We start from the raw sequence: 20,555 nt of genomic DNA, 5'->3' as shown, positions 1-20,555 counted from the left end.
CACGTGTGAGCGCAACGGTTTAGATGGAAAGTTCGATAGGACAATTATGTATATTAGCCTGAAAGAAAGCTCGTGGCTTCGCACGCAACACGTAATTTCCCTCGCTGAAATAATCCTATTACAACGATACGATTTAAAATTTTCCTTAACAGACCTCGCAATGCAATTCTTCATCTACAATTTTTTATTCGGCCTGAAACAAGAGACTTTCGAAGCCTTATAGAGTCTCGCGAATCTAAAAGTCAGGTTTCAACGTATTTTCGCGTCTTATTCTATAATACTGAAGACATTAAAGGTGTTAACGATTACTGTCTCGCTATGTACGTACATCAAACGAGTACTTACGTAAGAGACGAATGGAAATGGAAACAGCCGAGAATAATTGAAGATAATTTGAATACGTTCCAGGCTATAATACAATTTCTCGTGAACCGTAATTGATTCGCAGAAGGGAATTGCTGCTTCTCACGACTAGCAAAGTGTTTCGCGAAAAAAAAAAAAAAGAAAAATGGTATCGGAAGGATAGGAAAAAAGCGGTGGCCTACATCAAGCAATCTTCATGCCGATAATGCATTTATTATTCAGTTCGTTCATTTTCTATCGCGTAACAGACACTGGGATAACTGACAGAACGAGCGTATAAATCTTGCATCTCTCAACCTGACTTCTCCCAATTCGTATACTTCCATCCTTCGTATAAGTGACAATGAATCAGAAGAGTTTCATAGCAATATTGAACAACATACAGTCAACTACAACACCATTAGATACATCCACCATACAGTCAACTACAACACCATTAGATAACAGCAATACAATAGATTATAATTTTCTACGTGTCATTGATTCATCGTCATCATTTTCCATTTTTTTAGCATATGTAAAAACGTATCTGACGTAATCTTACCTCGCTCTTTGAGTACAAAAATCCATTCAAATGAAACAAAGGGAAAATAAATAAGAAAACAAACACTCACATACGAATCTTCATTACATAACTGTATGTACTCCTCGAGGTATAATTACTCAGACACGTTACAGCGTACCTTCTTCGTTCCCTGATGGCTGATGTTGATCGTTGACGTTTATAATGAAAGAATTTCGTCAACGGCGCCATCTGGATCCTTGTTGAAAAATTAAAATAGCCGCAACAGCACCATTAAGCTCATCACCCAGAGTAGCGTTTGTTCGTGAGTCGTGGAGGAATTATTATCATCAACGACATAAATTTTACCAGTTCCGGTAATGTTCTTTATATGGTCCAGGCACTCGAACTCGCAACATCGCTCTCCAACACGGAATTTCTTGCATGTCTGTAGTAAAAAGAAATCGATCAATTGTACAGATCAATCGTCACTCGACTGCTCGAGAATTCAGATCATCCAGAGAATAGAATAGAGACGTGGAAAAATGTAGTGCGATCATCGCAGTGGGAGGAAATAGGGGGATAGGGACCAAATGAATGAACGAGATGTTAAGGACAACTGACGATAAGTTCTTCTTTTGTCGAGAATTGCATGTTTGTGAATGGTTTGTGGGTGGTTAGGTGGAGAGAATTGAAGAGTTTGGAGGTGACTGGAAGAGTGTTTTGGGCAAGGTAGATTGCAGAATGGTTGCGGTAGCATTGTGTTAATTATGGGTTTGTACATGTAATCTTTGTATGTATCACTACATACAACCTAACGTATATTTTTAATAATACATCAGAGTTTTAGTTATTTCATAGCTATGAATTTTATACTCTATAATCTTGACGTTTTATTTCACAGAAGCGTTTGAATATCCATAAAAATTAAATGAACCAATGTATTCATTATCTTATAGAGAAGATATATTATTTTTAATTATGTTCCAATTATTTATCATGATCCTGATTTCCTTATTCTGAAAATTTGAAAGGAAGTTTTGTAGTTTGATACTTTCAGCGACAAAGGGTCAATATTGCTTTAGTATATTTCGTCACATATACATGTATATCTATATGTCGGAGATGAAAGGACACCGAAACCTTTGGATAGCCCCGCAACATTGCAATCTAAAGTCTACTATAACTGTAACTAAACTATTGTAGTTATTCAATCCGATTGTAATTGTTCGAGATTAGTGACGGTGAGCTTTGGCTCGAGGTGACAGTCTGTCGCCCAACGTAGCCGCGGTCAAGGGATGAACGCTTTGCCTAACAAAGGTATGGAGTAATTCTATAGCTCTCCTTAAAAGAAGTATTCGTGGCGACACGCGACAGTAAACATTCCAACGGTTTCTGTCCCGTGGCTCGCCACACGCAGACCCTATTCTTCGAGTAAGATGATTGCCAGATGTCGATGCGTCTCCGCAGTACATGTTCGGCTAGCCCGAGGGCCCGTTATAAATCTTAAGGTTTAGTTAACTAAAGTCCTTCAAACAGACAAACAGTCTTTGTCCCAACTACGGGAAGATAGGGGAGACATATTTTTCAACGAGCGGCGTCTCCCACTAGCAACTTTCCCTCGAGGGCGGCTAGCATCTTTTTCTAACCACCGATATGGAGATTGACCAATTAGCAGCAACGTCAATTTCCCTTACTTCCTAAACGAAGGCTTTCCTCGACGAATCCGATGATCTCGTGTCCTTAGACACACCCCATTATAGTTTTCCTCTGTGGCATCATCGGGACGGGACGGGCATTCTTTTACGCGCTCCCGTCGACCAAAGAGTAACGTCTTTGCGCTCAGCAATTATTTTTACGAGTCAGACTTAGATTCAGCGAGAACGCCCATCTGTCATCCCGTTGGCCGCGGATTCGTTATTGAACCGGAGACCACTGTCACTAGTGTCGCGGACGTCTCACCGCCGTGGTAGATTGTCAAACCTGTGTTATTCATACCTGTGTCAATAAATCGTATCTTCGTTACACCGCAACGATGGCTACCTTCAATGAAGACTCCTCAAACACCGACAACCCTATCCCCAATGTCATTCCGACATATATATCCACCGAAAATGCGCTCTTGTAGACAAACGCTCGATTCGCGTCATAGCTTTTAAAGCTTGTCGCATCTCAATCCGTTGGAAAAAGTTTTTCCTGTAGCATATTTTATTTTTACGAACCAACAAGGTCTTTGTTTATTTCCTTCTTTTTTTTGCTCCAATTCCCCCATTGTTTTTTCAAGGATAGTATTTCAGAGCCATTAGTCAAGTTCATTGTAACAATAAACGTACGTTTCGGAAACATTTTGTGCTGTGAAACAGAATACACTAAAGTTTGAAGGTCACATCGATTTTCGAAAGTTTATAAATGGAGGTGTATGACAGTATCACCAGCTGTTGCTGTCCAAGTAACTCCAACATCGAAATACTACAACGATTCCAATCGAAAACGCTAAGAGCCTTAATAGACGCACCTTGGTATGTTACCAACGAAACCATCCATCGCGACCTCAAGATATCTACAGTCAAAGAGGAAATAGCAAAATATAGCGACAGATATAGCAAAAGAGTCAAGAAACACCGAAACCCGCTAATCACTGGACTACTCGATACGACGGACCAGATTCGATTTCTTTTTACTACAGACATGCAAGAAATTCCGTCTTGGAAAGCGATGTTGCGATTTCGAATGCCTGGACCATATAAAGAACATTACCGGAACTGGTAAAATTTATGTCGTTGATGATAATAATTCCTCCACGACTCATGAACAAACGCTACTCTGGGCGATGAGCTTAATGGTGCTGTTGCGGCTATTTTAATTTTTCAACAGGGATCCAGATGGCGCCGTTGACGAAATTCTTTCATTATAAACGTCAACGATCAACATCAGCCATCAGGGAACGAAGAAGGTACGCTGTAACGTGTCTGAGTAATTATACCTCGAGGAGTACATACAGTTATGTAATGAAGATTCGTATGTGAGTGTTTGTTTTCTTATTTATTTTCCCTTTGTTTCATTTGAATGGATTTTTGTACTCAAAGAGCGAGGTAAGATTACGTCAGATACGTTTTTACATATGCTAAAAAAATGGAAAATGATGACGATGAATCAATGACACGTAGAAAATTATAATCTATTGTATTGCTGTTATCTAATGGTGTTGTAGTTGACTGTATGGTGGATGTATCTAATGGTGTTGTAGTTGACTGTATGTTGTTCAATATTGCTATGAAACTCTTGTGATTCATTGTCACTTATACGAAGGATGGAAGTATACGAAATTGATAAAATTATTAATAATATTTACGAAGAGAAAGTAAACTGTTGGATATATGACAAAATAATTCTATTTTAAATAAGAGACTGGTCAGCGTGGTTATTTTGTTTACAAAATCAAACGAATTTAATGAATGTAATGGTAAGGAAGTAACTATAAGTGGCTGTTAAACTATTTTTATGCTTGAAAAGTAATTCGCAAAGTAATGTAAAGCAGTACTACTGAGTTGTACATAACCTCTTTAAGAATTTGTTCTTAACCTCTTGCTTCATAACTTCCTTAATTATACTCTTCAAACTTATTGACTACTTCGATGTTGTTACGAACAGAAACTGATAAAATATTAATCTTAAATATAGATTGAAATGAAAGCTTGTCACGTAAATATATATATATATATATATATATATATATATATGTACTACTTACTCAAACTATGGATCACATAACCTATACAAAAGAAAGAAAAAAAAAAATTATTGTACACTATAAAGCAAGAGGTTAAATCTTTAATCTGTTAAGAATTAAATTTTTTATTGTAATTGCGAAAATTATAAAAGTACCAAGCGAAGCAAGTACGGAATATAGGGATATAGGAAGCGATGGGGAACAGCAAGTAACTCCAACATCGAAATACTACAACGATTCCAATCGAAAACGCTAAGAGCCTTAATAGACGCACCTTGGTATGTTACCAACGAAACCATCCATCGCGACCTCAAGATACCTACAGTCAAAGAGGAAATAGCAAAATATAGCGGCAGATATAGCAAAAGAGTCAAGAAACACCGAAACCCCCTAATCACTGGACTACTCGATACGACGGACCAGATTCGCAGGCTGAAGAGGCACTACCCGCTAGACCTAAACGTTAGATTCATTTAATTATCCAAATTAAGTATATCCACTTACTTATAATACTTATAAATTATACCTATCTATAATAAGTATTAACTTATTGTAAATAAACAGCCATGTCACTGCGCCACGCCAGAAAAATTACTGAAAATTCTCAACGCGAGAATTGATTGTATTCCAACAAATAAATAAAAAAAAAAAGCTGTTGCTGTCCCCAAGCGCCAAAATACGTTCTGACTACTATTTTATGCATCTCACAGAAGTATGTCTTCATTCATCATCTCCCATGTCATCCACCAACGTGTTCTTAACATGTTATCTCCTAGTAAAATATTGATGTTGAGTCAGATATCCAATTGAATAATCTTTTCGGTGTCTACTATAAGACATTTAAAACCAAGGCTCGTACACACGTGTGCTTATACGTCAGATGTAATACTTAACACGAAACCTGCTTATATTAATATTAAATTTATGCATAGTAGGATGTTCGACCTTTGTAAAAATGAAATTATAATACATACAGTTTCACCGTGGAAAAGTGAATCTTTCTAGCATGTCCACGCAAATGCAGGGGAGGGGAGGACTGTGCATGCACCAAACAACTTTACGTTCGTAATTTTTCACACAAATGTACAACTGTAGGGAAATAATTATCTCTGATTTTTCGGATGTTAGGAATCGACAATATCGCATAACGGAATGCTGTGTTCTACGTATTCTATTTTTGTTACGAAAGTGGTACAAACGAAGTCCACATAAGAATAGTACAACAAAATCGGTTGAGGTTAGGTTATCGTGCAGATATCGCGGCTTTTGCATTGGAAATCACGCAACTGCCAGTCTCGTCGTTCCTTGTAAACGAAAGAAAGGTATTGTAATCGGTCGGAATTAACATAAAACTCGTCGCATGCGACCATATGGCCTGAATGTTGAATAAACGAGAGTAGAGCGCGAGCTATGTGATTCTAACCGTTTAGGCGGAAACTAATGATTGTAACCAGAACCGAGATATATGCCAATATTACTTTGCTCGACAAAGCGTATAAGATGAGGAGAGAATCGCGATAAGGTAGAACAAGAGACAGATATTCTCTACGTAAAGCAAGTCTGTCAACTAGATTGAAATCCTATAGCTATAACTACAGTGAATCCATATTCTGGTCAATTGTCTTTTCACAAATGAAGCTTCTGAAGAACGGAATTGATACAATAACTACTGTTCATTCATAACTACTGTTGTAAAAATCTATATATTTGTCTATCTATATCTATATATATCGATCTATATATATTTGTCAGAATGTCATTTTATCAAAAAACCCATCCTCTGTGTTACGCCGGGCCTCTCTGCCTGGCCCAGGTCACACACCGCGGGCCAGACGGACACCAGATGTCCGCCTTTCCGTACGGCGTACCCTCAATATCCTTAAGCACCCGTCATAAACCCGAGTCACTTGCCTGCTAAGGTCCTTCAAAACAAACAAACATCTGTGTCCGAAGAATTTCTAAAGACTATTGTCTACTACGGCGGGACAAGGGAAAGTTAGTTTTCTCACGTGCGCTGCAACTTTCCTCCCACTAACCACTTTCTCTCGAGGGCGGTTAAGACCCTTCGGTTAACCAATTAACAGCGAAACCTGTTTCCCTCACTCTCTTAACTAACATCGGCACCAACAAATCCGATGGTCCCGTGCGCTAGACACACCCATCCTTAGCTTTCCTCCGACACAGCATCGTCACTCAACTTCACTTCTTCTACATCGTTCAAAAGTCAACTACTAAGTATACGCTAATGCCCAGCGGGGCAGTCTAAGCATAACGCGAGAGTCGGTCTCGGTATTGTCGAGCATACATTTCCTCTCCTAAATATCTCATAGTGCTACGTCCACTAATACACTGAATCCACTTATAAGAGCCCTGCTCTAACGCACATATCTATCTTAGCTTCGTGCGACAAGTTGTTAATTACTTATTTCTCTCCGTCAGTGTAATCTAAGTGCTGGAAACATATAATTTATAATTCTGTGAATCACAGGGTTATACAACCTCAATCACCCTTATTATCTCAACGGAAATCAGGGGATCGATCAACTCGTGGTGTCGATTGTTATAATCGTAACGGGGATTTACGACCCCCGTTGACGTCTCTCCTTGCGATTACGTCTCCCCGCGATTGGTCGAAGAAACACTCTGTAATCATAGTTTAACGAAGCATAATTAATAGAAGAGGTAGAGCGTTAAGTGGAGATGATTTAATCACAGTTAAGTAGATAAATCTCTATATTAGTCTCTTTAATTAAAATGTCCTACGTTTTATTTGCGTCATTTTTTTTCTTCATCCAATTTAAAATGTTTAAATAACAATAGCCTATACAATATAATTTTATGTAAAAAAATTGATTATACCATGTTTATTACAGATATTTAACATTTTTGTGTACATACAAAATTTAAATTATACCTCGCTTGAGAACAAAAATTGTATTTGTTTTCCTAACATGTACTAATAATTATTGATCAAACTAGAAAAAGCTGGAGGAGATTACTTAGGAAGATTACTTAGCATCTTATATTCCTGGCAAGAGAAAATGAAAAATTCGTTTCTTCTCTTTGCTTCCCTGTTCCTTCTTTCCTCCTTTTTCCATTTTTACATCGCTTTGTTTTACATCGCAATTTACATTTATTTGTAAAGTTTGAATCTCCTCGATATTGAAGATGTTGAAGCTGCAAGTATGTATTTCATTTTAATCCATTCGAGACCGAGATTTAATTGTAAGACGATACCTAGGTGTCGGTACGATCTGAATGTTTAGTTGGAATGATTCTGTGTTTTACTCTCTCCAGGGTATCCTTTTCATACTTTGATTTTAAATCGATGACAATCTTAAATAGTATGCCTCATATTTTTAAAATATAAAATTATATACTATGTTATTCTATAATGTATTATGTACAGTTATATATATATATATATATAATATATTGAAATATTCAATATTCTATATTGAAAAAAATATGAAATTAACATGATATATACATTACTACATAAGTTATATATAAAATATGTATATTATACCCTTGCCTACTGACTGATATGAATTTCTTTCGGTCTCGAATACGTTAAAAGAGAGCGCAAAGAAGTCGAAATTACTTATTGTAATTAGTAAAACGACCTGAGAGGCAGACAGATACAAGAAAGAAGGAATATTATATTAGCGGCATTATCATGTTTTTGCTCTCTTTAAGTCTTTCATCGAGACAGACAATCTACAGGTATTAATCGACCAATTTCTCCAAGCTGATAACTTCGAATTGATGTTTATATATAAGAAGTGTTATGTGTTAATCTGTCTAAATGTTTAAAAGGTGTTATAAATTAAATGTTGTTAAACGATACGTAATTGCCTTCTGATCGTAAATTTTACTATCAAGGGGTGTTTTATGTATGCGTAATCATTGTGAATTATAACAATTTATGTGATCGATATTAAAGGTGTTTAAAAGCATGTATTTTTTTCTATATTATTATTCTCCTATATTATTATCCTATATTATTATAGCATTCCTATATTATTATAATATCCAATTACATGTTGATACACAAGATATACAGATTATTATTTATAACGTTTTGGTTTTCTTAATTGAGTCATTCATTTAGTACAAATGATAAGAAATTAGTAATAATTCACAAAAAAAGGATATGGTAGTAGAAATATTATAAAAAAACATTTTCTCTTTTAGTGTAGAGTTACTCCTTCTTACAGACAGTGTCGTACAAATCTGTACGTCTCTGAGAAAATGTAGGTATCTGAGCCCTTACTTCCTCAACAACTTTTACATCTGATAGAAAAAAGAAACATACGAAGTAATAAGTAATGCTTACTAATAAATTCAACAAATACAGAGGAAGATGGCTAAATCGATAAATTAACGAGACTAAAAATTAATTACATCATGGATCTCTCGCTTTTAATTTTAAGCTGTAAATTACCGATATCGGTGACTGCCATATTCTCTTGAGTTTCCAAATCGTAAAGAATCTTTCCCCAGGGATTGGTCAACTGTGTATGTCCCCATGCGACGTAACTTGCTTAAGGAACACGAGCCGGTGATATGCAGGCAACGTATAATTGATTATCATTCGCTCTGGAACGCTGAAGTAAAGACCAGTGCAATGGTCCAGTGGTCATATTGAATGCCGCTGGATATATCAGCATTTGGCAACCTAACCCAGAGAAGCAGGAAATATGAAGCCACCGAATACCAATTATCTTCGTAGTTGCACGGTTCACATTCCATCATTTCTGAATATGCGGGGACAGTCCTCTTATTGTGCTTTTAATTCTTTTATTTGTTTCATTTTCAGCAAATATACTGGTTTTTTAAATTAAGCTTCTTTTTATACAGAGTTACAGATTATATTAATTTTATATAGAATATATTTAAGAAAGATATTTAATTTTTTGCTAGTTAAGTATTGATCGGTTAAGTTACTGTACCTTTGTTCCGATAAATGCGTGCCATTTCCTCGAATCTAATATCATAGCAAATGCCAATACCTATTTTGCAGCCCTTCACATCGAACGTCGTTAGGGAGTTACCAGGACTGAGTGAATCACTCTCTCGAAAAGTAATCTTATTAGGAATGTCGATGTCGAATAGATGTACCTAATAACATAAAAATGTGGTAGCTAATTCTATTGCTGCAACTTTTGTAATTTAATATCAAAGTTACCAACTCCTAAACTTTAATTATTTTTTATTTAATAACTGACAGCGTTTTTATCACTTTCTTTTATTAAAAAATCTTATCATTTAATAATGTTTAAAAAGGAGAAAAAATAAGTATTTTCGTATGTGAAAAATTTATACAACAACAAACACATTACAACAAAAATGGGCGTTTCCCGTATCATAACGTATTTTATAAACCGTAAATTATAGAATTGGTTATAGTATACGTATGTACATATGTATATTCCTAAATTATTCCTAGATAGAGTCACTTTCTTCACCCCAATATTTTCAACTTCAAAGCCATAAAGGAATATATTACTTACCTTTCGGTGTCTTGCTATCAAAGTTCCATCGGGACCCCAAATAGTACAGGTATTGTACAATTTATCGCCCTCTATTTCAGGCATCGTACCACCAACTACATAGATGTTGTTTTCTTTAGCTGCATTCGATGAAGCAACGCTCGTTTCACCATCAGGAATACTCTCGGCGTATTTTGGAAAGTACTCTGCATTGCAATATTTCAATTAATGAAAAATAACTGTCTTTTGTTCCAACCATAAATTAAATTGAAATGTTTGTCAGTTTTTTATTTTCTAAATTATCAAAATAACTAAGTTTTATATTTCGACTTAATTAAATATGCAATTACTTAGCTAATAGTATATATAATAAATTGTTTCTACAGGTTCAAAATGAAAAATGAATATTTAGAAATACTTAATTACGACAATGCTATTTGTGTTAGCATCAGTGGCTTGTTACTCAACGACTTTGCTAGTACTTTTTGAAACATAAAGTTAGTTTTCAATTAACACTTATACTAGAGGCGGAATTATAAATGCAAAATAATTGATAATACTAATTTATAAGTACCTAATTATTAGTATCTTAAAAAATATATTTATACAAAAATCACGATAATCATGAAAATGGGGAAATCCTATATTCTCGACTCAATTCACAATTTATTTTGTATATTAATTAGATTCCGCGCTCATCAGTACGTACTCACTGGCGACATCGAGAAAATGTATCGGCAATTCCTCGTACGACCAGAGGATCGGAAATATCAAAGGATATTATGGCGCAGCGCGAGTGGAGAAACAGAAACATATGAGCTTAACACCGTAATACTCTTATCATAGAAATAGAAGCAGTCCTCAATTCCCGCCCGCTAACTTCTATCTCCACCGATCCAAATGATCTCCTAGCCCTCACTCCCGGACATTTCCTCATTGGCGATTCATTAATGTGCTTACGTGATCGAGATTTCAGGGACATTCCATCGAACCGACTCTCCAAATGGCAGCATATCCAACAGCTTAAACAACATTTTTGGAACCGCTGGCATAAGGAGTATTTGAACGAGCTAACCAACCGCAATAAATGGAGCAAGGGTGGACACAGCATCCAAAAGGGCACAATCGTCATCCTCAGAGAGGACAACGTTCCCTCCATGCATTGGCCTCTGGGCCGAGTTATCAAGGTTCATCCAGGCGCCGATGGTGTCATCCGGACAGCTACAGTTCAGACGGCAAAGAGCATTTTGGATCGGGGCGTCAAAAGGCTTGTCCCACTGCCAATTCAACCCGATCTCGAGAAACCCGAACAACTAGCCACCGAGACGAAATAAGATGGGAACTTCAACCACACCTCGCTAGTTTGATCGGTACCCTCTCAACGGGGGGAGAATGTTACGCCATGCGGCTTACCATAGGTCATATTCTTAACTATCGATCGCGGCACTATAATGTCGCAGACGGATCGTCGCGTCTGCCCGGCAAACAAACATTATAGTGGCAAGCGCATGGTTCATTAAGCAGGGCGACTTCCAGAAACGTCGACTCGTGGCCCGTATTTTACCTCGCGTAAAAGAATGTGGCGTGATCCGAACGTAGCGGGGGTCGCCTTCCAGAAAAAACGAAAAAAATCGAAAGGCGTTCAGAACTTTTCGAGAAGTCGAACCGTCAACACATGTGGTATGTCGCGCATTACTTATCAACCAAAACGCAGTTACATTTTTTTTGTTCCATTTATATCTTTCTAGTTAATAAGTTGTTGAAATAAACATTAATTTATTTGTGTTAATTCTGTGGAATTTCATTGAACTACCCTTATTATCATAATCGAAATAAGGGGATCGATCAGTTCGTGGTGTCGATTATTTAATCGTAACGGGAACTTACAACTCTCGTTGACGTGCTATCCCGCGATCGCGTCTCTCCGCGAACGGTCGAAACAAAATGATTCACTAAAAACTGTCCTGAATTCCTAAGAAGTTATTTACCGCAAAACTGACAAAGTGTTTATTTAAAAAATGAGGTTGAAGGTAGTCCTTTTCTTTCATTTCATTCATTTTCATTTTCTTTCTTAAGTATGGCTAACACAATATCTAATCAATTAAAATTTTATATTTTCACGTGAAAAGTTTCTTTAGATAATTATTATCAACATGATGACTAACTCTTACGGATTAATACGTGTCTGTAGGGCAATCCGGTGGACTTGATCGGCTTTTTACTTCGAAAGTTGAGTAATCGGTGTCGCTTTCTTACGCATCTTTGAACTGTATAAATGTTTTAAAATTGTTTGATCCAGAATGTACCACACCGAACAATCAAGAAGGCAGGTGCCTTGACTACAGAAAATGTAAACCTCTGCAAGAAATATGGCAGATACAGTACCGTACAGCCACCGATTTTTATAGACGATCAGTGTGCAGATACCAGGGCAATGTTACGATCGTTTGCTGTCCGGACGATCCAAACAAAGAGAAGAGAGAAATTTTAATAAAAACTGTGTATAAGTATAAGGCTTGGCGACCACCATACTGTAGTTTTAGCAACGTCTCTCATACCAGGGTGGTCGATGGTAAACCAGCTGAACTTGGTACGTTTTATGTCTTTCTTTCCGATTAATAATAAGCCATTTACTGCAAAGAATGAACTTTAAAGGCATTAAACAGCACATCAATGTACATTTCAATTAGACTAAATAATAATGCTATGATTTTATCGGTAGTAACTTTACTTATTAACTTGAATTATTTCTTTCTTCTACTCCATGTTAGGAAGAGTATCTTTTTGCTTGAAATAAAAAATTGATATAGGAGTAATAATATGGATAGAGATCAAAAACTGTTAGGGCAGAAATTACACGTTTGAACTTTATAGTTCAGTATAGTTCAAATAGAAATTATATAGAATTATTTAATAATTTCTATTCCAGTGGAATAAAAATTTAATTTCTGTCTTTATCAAATCTCTATTTCAGAGTATTTGTACGTATGTACTTATCGTCTGCTGTATGATCGAATATCGAATAGATAATAATCGTTGTTACTCATTATGTGAGAAAAAATTATGTATATTCACAACTATGACTATTGCATTTTAGGCGCTTGGCCATGGATCGCTGCATTAGGTTTTCGTAATCCCCGAAACCCAGACAAACCACTATGGAAGTGCGGAGGTTCCCTGATAACGGCTAGGCATGTTTTGACCGCAGCACATTGTGCACATATGGATGGAATAGAAAGCATACACAATCATAATATTGCCATTCTTAGATTGGTGGAGGAGGTGCCATTTTCGAGTAAGTCCTCAAATATATATATATATGCTATTGAGTATTACTGAAGTATCATATCCTGAAATTTCTTACTGTACACATATATTGTGTCATAAAGCGTGTACAATTCTTTCTCATACTTTTGGTCATTCGTTTCCTGCATTTTCATTTATTTTTTTATTTTTCAGGGTACGTATATCCCATTTGTACGAAAGAGCCCCTACGAAAGAGCAACTTTGTCGGCTATAACCCCCTTGTTGCTGGATAGGGAGCATTAAGATATAGTAATTGATATCAATTTTATAATAAAATTAAACAGTTCCAGTCTTAAATATCTTTCTTATTTTCTTCGTAGGACGACCACGACGTAATGCATTAATGGAAGTACAAATGCCAGTGATTAAGAACGCCGAATGCAAAATAGCTTATTCCAAATTTCCTAATGCACCTGATATCACTGATGGTATAATATGCGCCGAACATGCTCAGGGTGGAGAGGATTCTTGTACGGTAATTAAGTTACAGAGTTACTACAAACTATACGGTATCTGAAGACACGTCAATTCGAATTAACATCAAATCGACGTCTTAAACATTAGAAATAATAGATAAACACAATTCAATAGTTTTGCCCACTTCTCACACCTCATTATGGTATTTAATCTAATTTCCTTCTAATCTTAGTTTTGCTCAAAATACATATAACATGTACATTATAAATTGGAGCATTTCAATACACAAGTCAATAGAAGATTATTACTGTATATAAGTATAATTTCAATACAATTCGATCGATATATTTCAGTATCTTTGATTAAAAATTTAACGATCCTTTCAGGCTGACCGCGGCGGACCACTGCTGATACAACATGAATTAACCTCGTATTTAATAGGTATTGTGTCTTATGCTTATAAGTGCGGCACAGCTGGGTATCCCAGCGTTTACACTAGGGTCACATCGTACCTTGACTTCATTCTCCAAGCGATGCAATAATATGATATTACTGTTCCATAAATATCATTGTGTAAAAAACGTAAAGTTGGATTTTCTTATTGTGGAGATAAGAAACAGCTCAAATTTACATTGTTTTGTACGTTACAAATTATAGGCTTAAAATGTACGAAATGTAACTTTGAAACGACACTAATTTTTTACGCACGATAAACCTCCACAACTTAGGTATGTAAAGATGATAAACGTATATTAATTCTATTAATTTGGTAATAATAAACCAACTTTCTGAGAAGTTCTGTAAATTTCGTTTCTGTTGTATCAAGAGAATAATGGAATATTCCACTTAGATCGTATACTTCTTGTATGTACATACAAAATTTTCCGGCTAATCTAAAACACTTCATAAGATAGAGAGCTTCTGGAAATTCGGACACAGAGAGTGCATAAAATACAAGATAAGTCTCGTGTCTTTCAAAATTATTTTTTATTCGCTAAAAACGTCCTGTGTACTCATGCAATCACATGCAACCTCGAAACTTCACTTATTTTTTATCACTTTCCAATTCAATACACTGTTTCTGCATTTTTGACTATATGTAAGAGAAATTTCCATTCAGCCAAAGGTGTACTTACAGATTATAGATTCCTATACGACTCTCGGTAAAAATTTATCCGCACTCCAGATAGTTAAAACTTCTGTCGACCGTATTGATCCATCTGCACTCTTCGTATGACGTCAATATCTGTTCAGTGCTGCTGCGTAGGTTACATTGTGTTACGTCAATTCGTTTGTGACCGTTGCGCGAGTAATGGCGCTTTGCAATGGTGATTTGCAGGAAAACAGTGCAGGATGCTGTGATTCGTTTCTTGTGGTCGGAGGTTATGTTTGATGCCTATATTTATCAAAGATTTAATGCACATTATGGAGAAAGTGTTTTGTCACGAAGTGTGTTTGAATGGGCACAAAAGTTCAAAGAAGATCGCACAAGTGTTATGAAAAAACAGCTGGACGCCCGTCCACATCCACGATGACAACATTGAACGTGCTCATGAACTTATGCTCTATGGAATAGACGAGTGACGCTGGATAATGTGGCAAATCATTTGCAAATCAGCCACGGCTCTGCTTATGCAATAGTGCACGACAGATTTGGGTGTTAAAAAGTTTGTGCGAGATGGATGCCGAAAAAGCTGATGAAAAGGTGAAGACGACGATGCATTCGTGGTTCGCAGCTCAGCCCAAAACATTTTTTAATGAGAAAATACGAAGGTCGTTCAGCAAATGGACAAAGTGTATACAGAAATTGAGTGATTATGTCAAAAAATGATGTATGTCTTTTTTGACAATTGCTTAAAATAAATTCTACACCGACAGAGCGGGTAACTTTTTACTCACCCTCGTAAGACACTTAAATTTCCAATCTATTATGATGAATAAAAGAGCTTATACTATTAAATCTAATTGTATTTTGTTGCATGAGAGTACACGTGTATGTGATGTACATTACCTTCATATCCCCTTGAACGCTTCAATATTGCGCATATATACTATATTTTGTACAGCTTCTATAAAATTTTGTATGTTTGTTTAGGCTGTTAATCTAGAGGCTGGAGTACAAAGAAGTGGCACAATGATGTGGGCTGATGACATTTATAATTATCAAGGAATCACCCCTACATTCGCTCAGGTATATATCGTTGACTATAATGTATTTAACATATATGATTGTTAGAATATTAATAATTAATTTTTAATTCTATCAGAATTTTAATGAAACTGTCCCTTGGGAAGGAAGAACTGATACCTTGATATCACGGTTTGTACATCCTATATGTACGACAAATTTTAGAACATTATATAACGAAGAACCAGATCGTCGTGGCCATGTGATGTGAATAAAAGGACTTGAATTTGATGATATTTTTATAATGTCAGATAACATAACTAAGTATCTTCACAGTAAGATAGGATGACATGGTTTACATGATCTTAATGTTGTTCACTTGAGTGATGATATTATAAGGAAAAGTGTAATATCACAGGTAGGATGATTCATAATTTAGAACTACTAACTCATGTATGTATTAAAAATTAAAGAAATATATTAAATTTTATAGGATATTTATGTTTAGTAACCAGTAATTCAGAGATTGGTATTCATGGTTACTATAACGAGGCTGTAGAAACGCACCCTTTCTTCTTTGCAAATGGTCCTGTATTTATGTCTAAGCCGAAACTGGAACCTCTGAATAATTTAGATTTATTCTTGTCATTTTCTAAAATACTTATCTACAGTATACCATAAGGAATGATACCGTATCACACCTAATCAAGTGCCTTAAGAAACATCAACAGGATATCACAGTAATCCCTTATCGACTGATATGTAAGTAAAAGTTATGTGTCATTGTTATACACAGTTATGTGTTAGTGTTATACACAGTTATTTATCATTTTCTATTAATTCAGTTGTAGCCACTACAATATCTATGACACCGGTAGTAATTATAAGAACAATAATGATGTTCTATAAGAGGAAATGATGATTAGGAACAAAAACTTACAGGTAAGTCAAAGTATATGTTATTTGCCATTTGAAAAGAAAGTTACTAACTTAGAATTTTTTGATAAATAATAATTGTGCAAAATATATTGGATTTCAAATTTGTCAAAAATTGAAATTTAAGAAGCATTGTAATAATATAACATTAATATTTTGATTTTTCAGGAGATATCATGCGGTGGATGGATAATATGTAAAAAATATTAAGCAGTATATGAATTTTCATATTGCGTAGAGATAACAAAATGAATTTTAAAAAATGTCGACATGGTAATAAGAAATAGCATCATGACAAAGAATATATAACCACAGTTTCATTTTTTATAAATAAAAATTTGTTGTTCCAGATTTTGAAATATAGTGAAACGTTTAATTAGTATCTTAATATCTTTAAATAATTATTATTTTAGAATCAATTGTAATTGTATCATACGTACTTTTGAATTCGTGCAAGAACATATGTAATTTTGAAGTAGTTATTATTAGGAAATTGTTAGACGCGAACAGTATGCGAAAAGTTAGTATGCAGCGTAATAATTATCAATCAAAACACAAGAATTAAATTCTTGAGGAAAAAATTTCCGGAATTTCTTATTTACACGATTATAAAGAAATCCATAATAAAAAGGAGCTGCTTTCTAATACTTCTCTTCCTTGTAATGCCTATGTTAATGATAACGAGGTTCGACTTTTTGTTTTTAGAGGGATACTGGAAAATTTGAAAGTACAGTACCATTGGGAAGAAAATCACGATATTGAAAACGATATTTGCAAGTAAATTTCCAAAACATCTGTTTTCAAATTTTCGCTTTCTATTTCACATTAAAAGAAAGGGCTGCCTTCTTTCTCTGCAAGACAAAACAAACATTCTGAATCTCGTATCAATGAATGATGTCAATAAGTTATTTTTCTTTTCAGATTGAACAATATTCCAGATTTATTCATAATTTCATACTACGCGAAGAATAGACTTTCATAGGTATATAAAGGAAATATTAAGTATAGGAAAACTCTTTTTCGTTGTAGGTGACATATGCTTCACGGTTGAACACGTGTATTTTTGAACACATATAAATGAAAAAGTACTCTTATGGAGAAAAAGAATTGATACCTTCGATTGACATTAGATAATGTATATAAACTTATGAACAATCACTATCAGTTTGTATTTTAGGTGCACACGCAGATTTGTTGGAGTTCTTATAAAATGTACATCCTGTACGAACGTTTTATTCTTCCAAATTTTACGATACTATGTCTCATATAATAACTATATGGATTAAACGTAATATAAATGATCCGAAAATAGACTCGAACGACATTAATTGTCTTTCTATTTATACCAATATCGAAAATACAAGTAAAGCTGGAGCAATAGTATGCAAGAATGGACTATTTATTATTTTAAAGCAAATCATAGCATATTCAGAATGCACAGTATTATCATGAAATGTAAATGAATCAGTTATAAACGAACGATTTTACTGTAAAATCATTGCCTCCTTTTTTTCATCTGAAATATAGCAGCAATGAGTACATTCTTTTAATATATAATAAAACGAGATATCTTTATAAAGTTACATATGTCATCACTGGTAACTGTTATCTCGTATGACACCAAATATACCGTTAGTATGGAATGATATTTTTATGAAGATATACTTTAATGATAGATTTTATGAATGAAACGTTATATAAGAAAAATTATCTCTTGTTATTCTATGAAGTGTAGTAGCTAATGAAGATTAATTTTACGAAGTATTAGAGCAAAAGAGAATTAAAAAATTAAAAAGATCTAAATAAGATTGTTCGTGTGGCTTAATTATCTCAATTCTGGTACACCACTTGTTACATTCTAACTAATTAGCGCTAAACAATAACTTGCAAATATTAAAGATATTAACACCTTAATATTAACACCTAAAGGTTTTCAGGAAATTTTATAATATTTGATTATTGTATATCTAGTCATTGATTGATAAAATTTCTTGTATAAGCATAGATCGAGGTTGACGTCATACGCAGATTGCATTACAGGTATCGTTTTAATTTATTTTATGGCTAGAATCATTTGAATATTATACGAATAATTATTTCCATTCGAACGATTAATAAATCACGTACCTATAAAAGATATATTATGAAAAAGACGTGACGAAACAAAAAAATATTGGAAATTCCGTTGTCATTAGATCAATTATTTTTGCAATGATTTTTATTTCCATGTAATTACATATGAAATGGGTAATTCATTAACATCTCCTCGAATCGAATATAATTCGTTACACTTCACAACGATTCAAATAATGGACGGGAAATATATAATAACTTTCCTGTCCTTGCGTTAAAATAGTACTGTACAAATCAGATGATACAGGAAATACCCAAAAAACCCAATTACATCCACATTGCATGACAGCACACTTGCAATGGATTTTTGTGATTTCAATGTCACAGACAATGACACAACTAATCAGAACACGTTCGAGGCTATAGACATTGAAATTACCGCGTGTTTAATACGTTTAAAGCATAAATCTAAATTTCACGCGATTATTTCTTTGTACATTGTGAAACTCTTAAATTATCTTAATCGAATAAATAATCCTAATGTAATAAAACATCTTGAAATAGACCTAGATATCTGAAACAGAAACTCGAAGGATAAGAAATCCTAAAAGGTACTAATCCTAAAATAACAAACTCCTAAATAATAAACAAGTGATAAAACCTGTTATAAATAATAAAGCTTACCTGGAATAATCAAATCCTAACTAATCGAAAATAAAATAAGGCAAGCAATTCTTAATCTTTCAAGTAATTTTTCCGAAAACACAGAAAGATAGAGAAATTAAAAAGACGCAGCACAAATTGCAGCACAATGAAAGTTTCAGAGCGATGAATACGATCGTATTAAACTAAATAATTTTCAAAAGTGAAATTACACTGAAACGTATATCGATGATATTTGTCATTTCTACGATCTGTTTCGCTTGATCGTGCTTCTTTTCTGATGTAAATTCAATTTATAATACGAACTAAGTTTCCTTTATTATTATTAGTCCTGCGTCTTTTTAATTCGTCACTTCTTTTATTTCAGAACAATGACGGGCTCCAAGATGCTGTTCGGATGTTTGGCGTTAATTGCTTTTCTGCATCCATTAGTTCACGTTTGTACTTCGAGTAGTACAGCTCAAGGTTTGTACTTCGAGTTGTCTTTTTCCATGCACTTCAAATTCCAATACGATCTGGTCACGTGGCCTTCGTACAATTTCGAAATTTTACCTGTTTGGTAATCGTCAATGAAAAAAGAAGTTATGCGTGACCTCAACACATTGAAACAATTTTTATGATTTTTTATTTGCCGGTTGGTCAGCAAGTTAATGGAAAAATTTCACTTAACTATTCGCGTTAATTTCTTCGGTTTAACTTTTGGGAAATGCTTCGTTAGCTTCGGGAATATTCCAACGATTCGTTTTACGTACAAAATAAGCATGATAAGTATTACATAACGGTAATGTAATATCGGAATATATTAAAGGTGTAATTTTGTCCGATTAATTATAATTTATTAATAATGGATTGAAAATACAGATATTAGTTAGACAGAGAAACGATGTTTGATTAACAGGAAAACTAAATGCAACGCTCGTATTTACAACAAATAACTTGACA

General features: G+C 34.6%; 1 protein-coding gene across 2 annotated transcripts; it reads right to left on the bottom strand.

The window, feature by feature from the left end:
* Positions 1-554: 554 nt before the first annotated feature.
* LOC143302991 (omega-amidase NIT2-A-like) lies at positions 555-15,089 on the bottom strand. 2 transcript variants are annotated; one of them, XR_013058913.1, is made up of 5 exons: positions 14,950-15,089; positions 10,112-10,296; positions 9,551-9,719; positions 9,043-9,276; positions 555-7,238 (listed from the first exon to the last, which is right to left on the bottom strand). XR_013058913.1 is itself a non-coding variant. In XM_076620473.1 (4 exons), exons 2-4 carry the CDS (start codon positions 10,193-10,195, stop codon positions 9,143-9,145), a joined length of 387 nt encoding a protein of 128 aa, XP_076476588.1. In that variant the 5' UTR covers positions 10,196-10,296; positions 14,950-15,089; the 3' UTR covers positions 7,427-9,142. The 2 variants fall into 2 exon arrangements, 1 of the variants encoding a protein (XP_076476588.1); XM_076620473.1 differs by lacking the exon at positions 555-7,238 and having other exon boundaries at positions 7,427-9,276.
* Positions 15,090-20,555: the final 5,466 nt, after the last annotated feature.

The sequence above is a fragment of the Bombus vancouverensis genome, chromosome 8, assembly GCF_051014615.1.
Source record: "Bombus vancouverensis nearcticus chromosome 8, iyBomVanc1_principal, whole genome shotgun sequence".
NCBI lineage: Eukaryota > Metazoa > Arthropoda > Insecta > Hymenoptera > Apidae > Bombus > Bombus vancouverensis.
The sequence above is the reverse complement of the archived record's forward strand: the minus strand, read 5'-3'. Positions and strand labels throughout refer to the sequence as shown.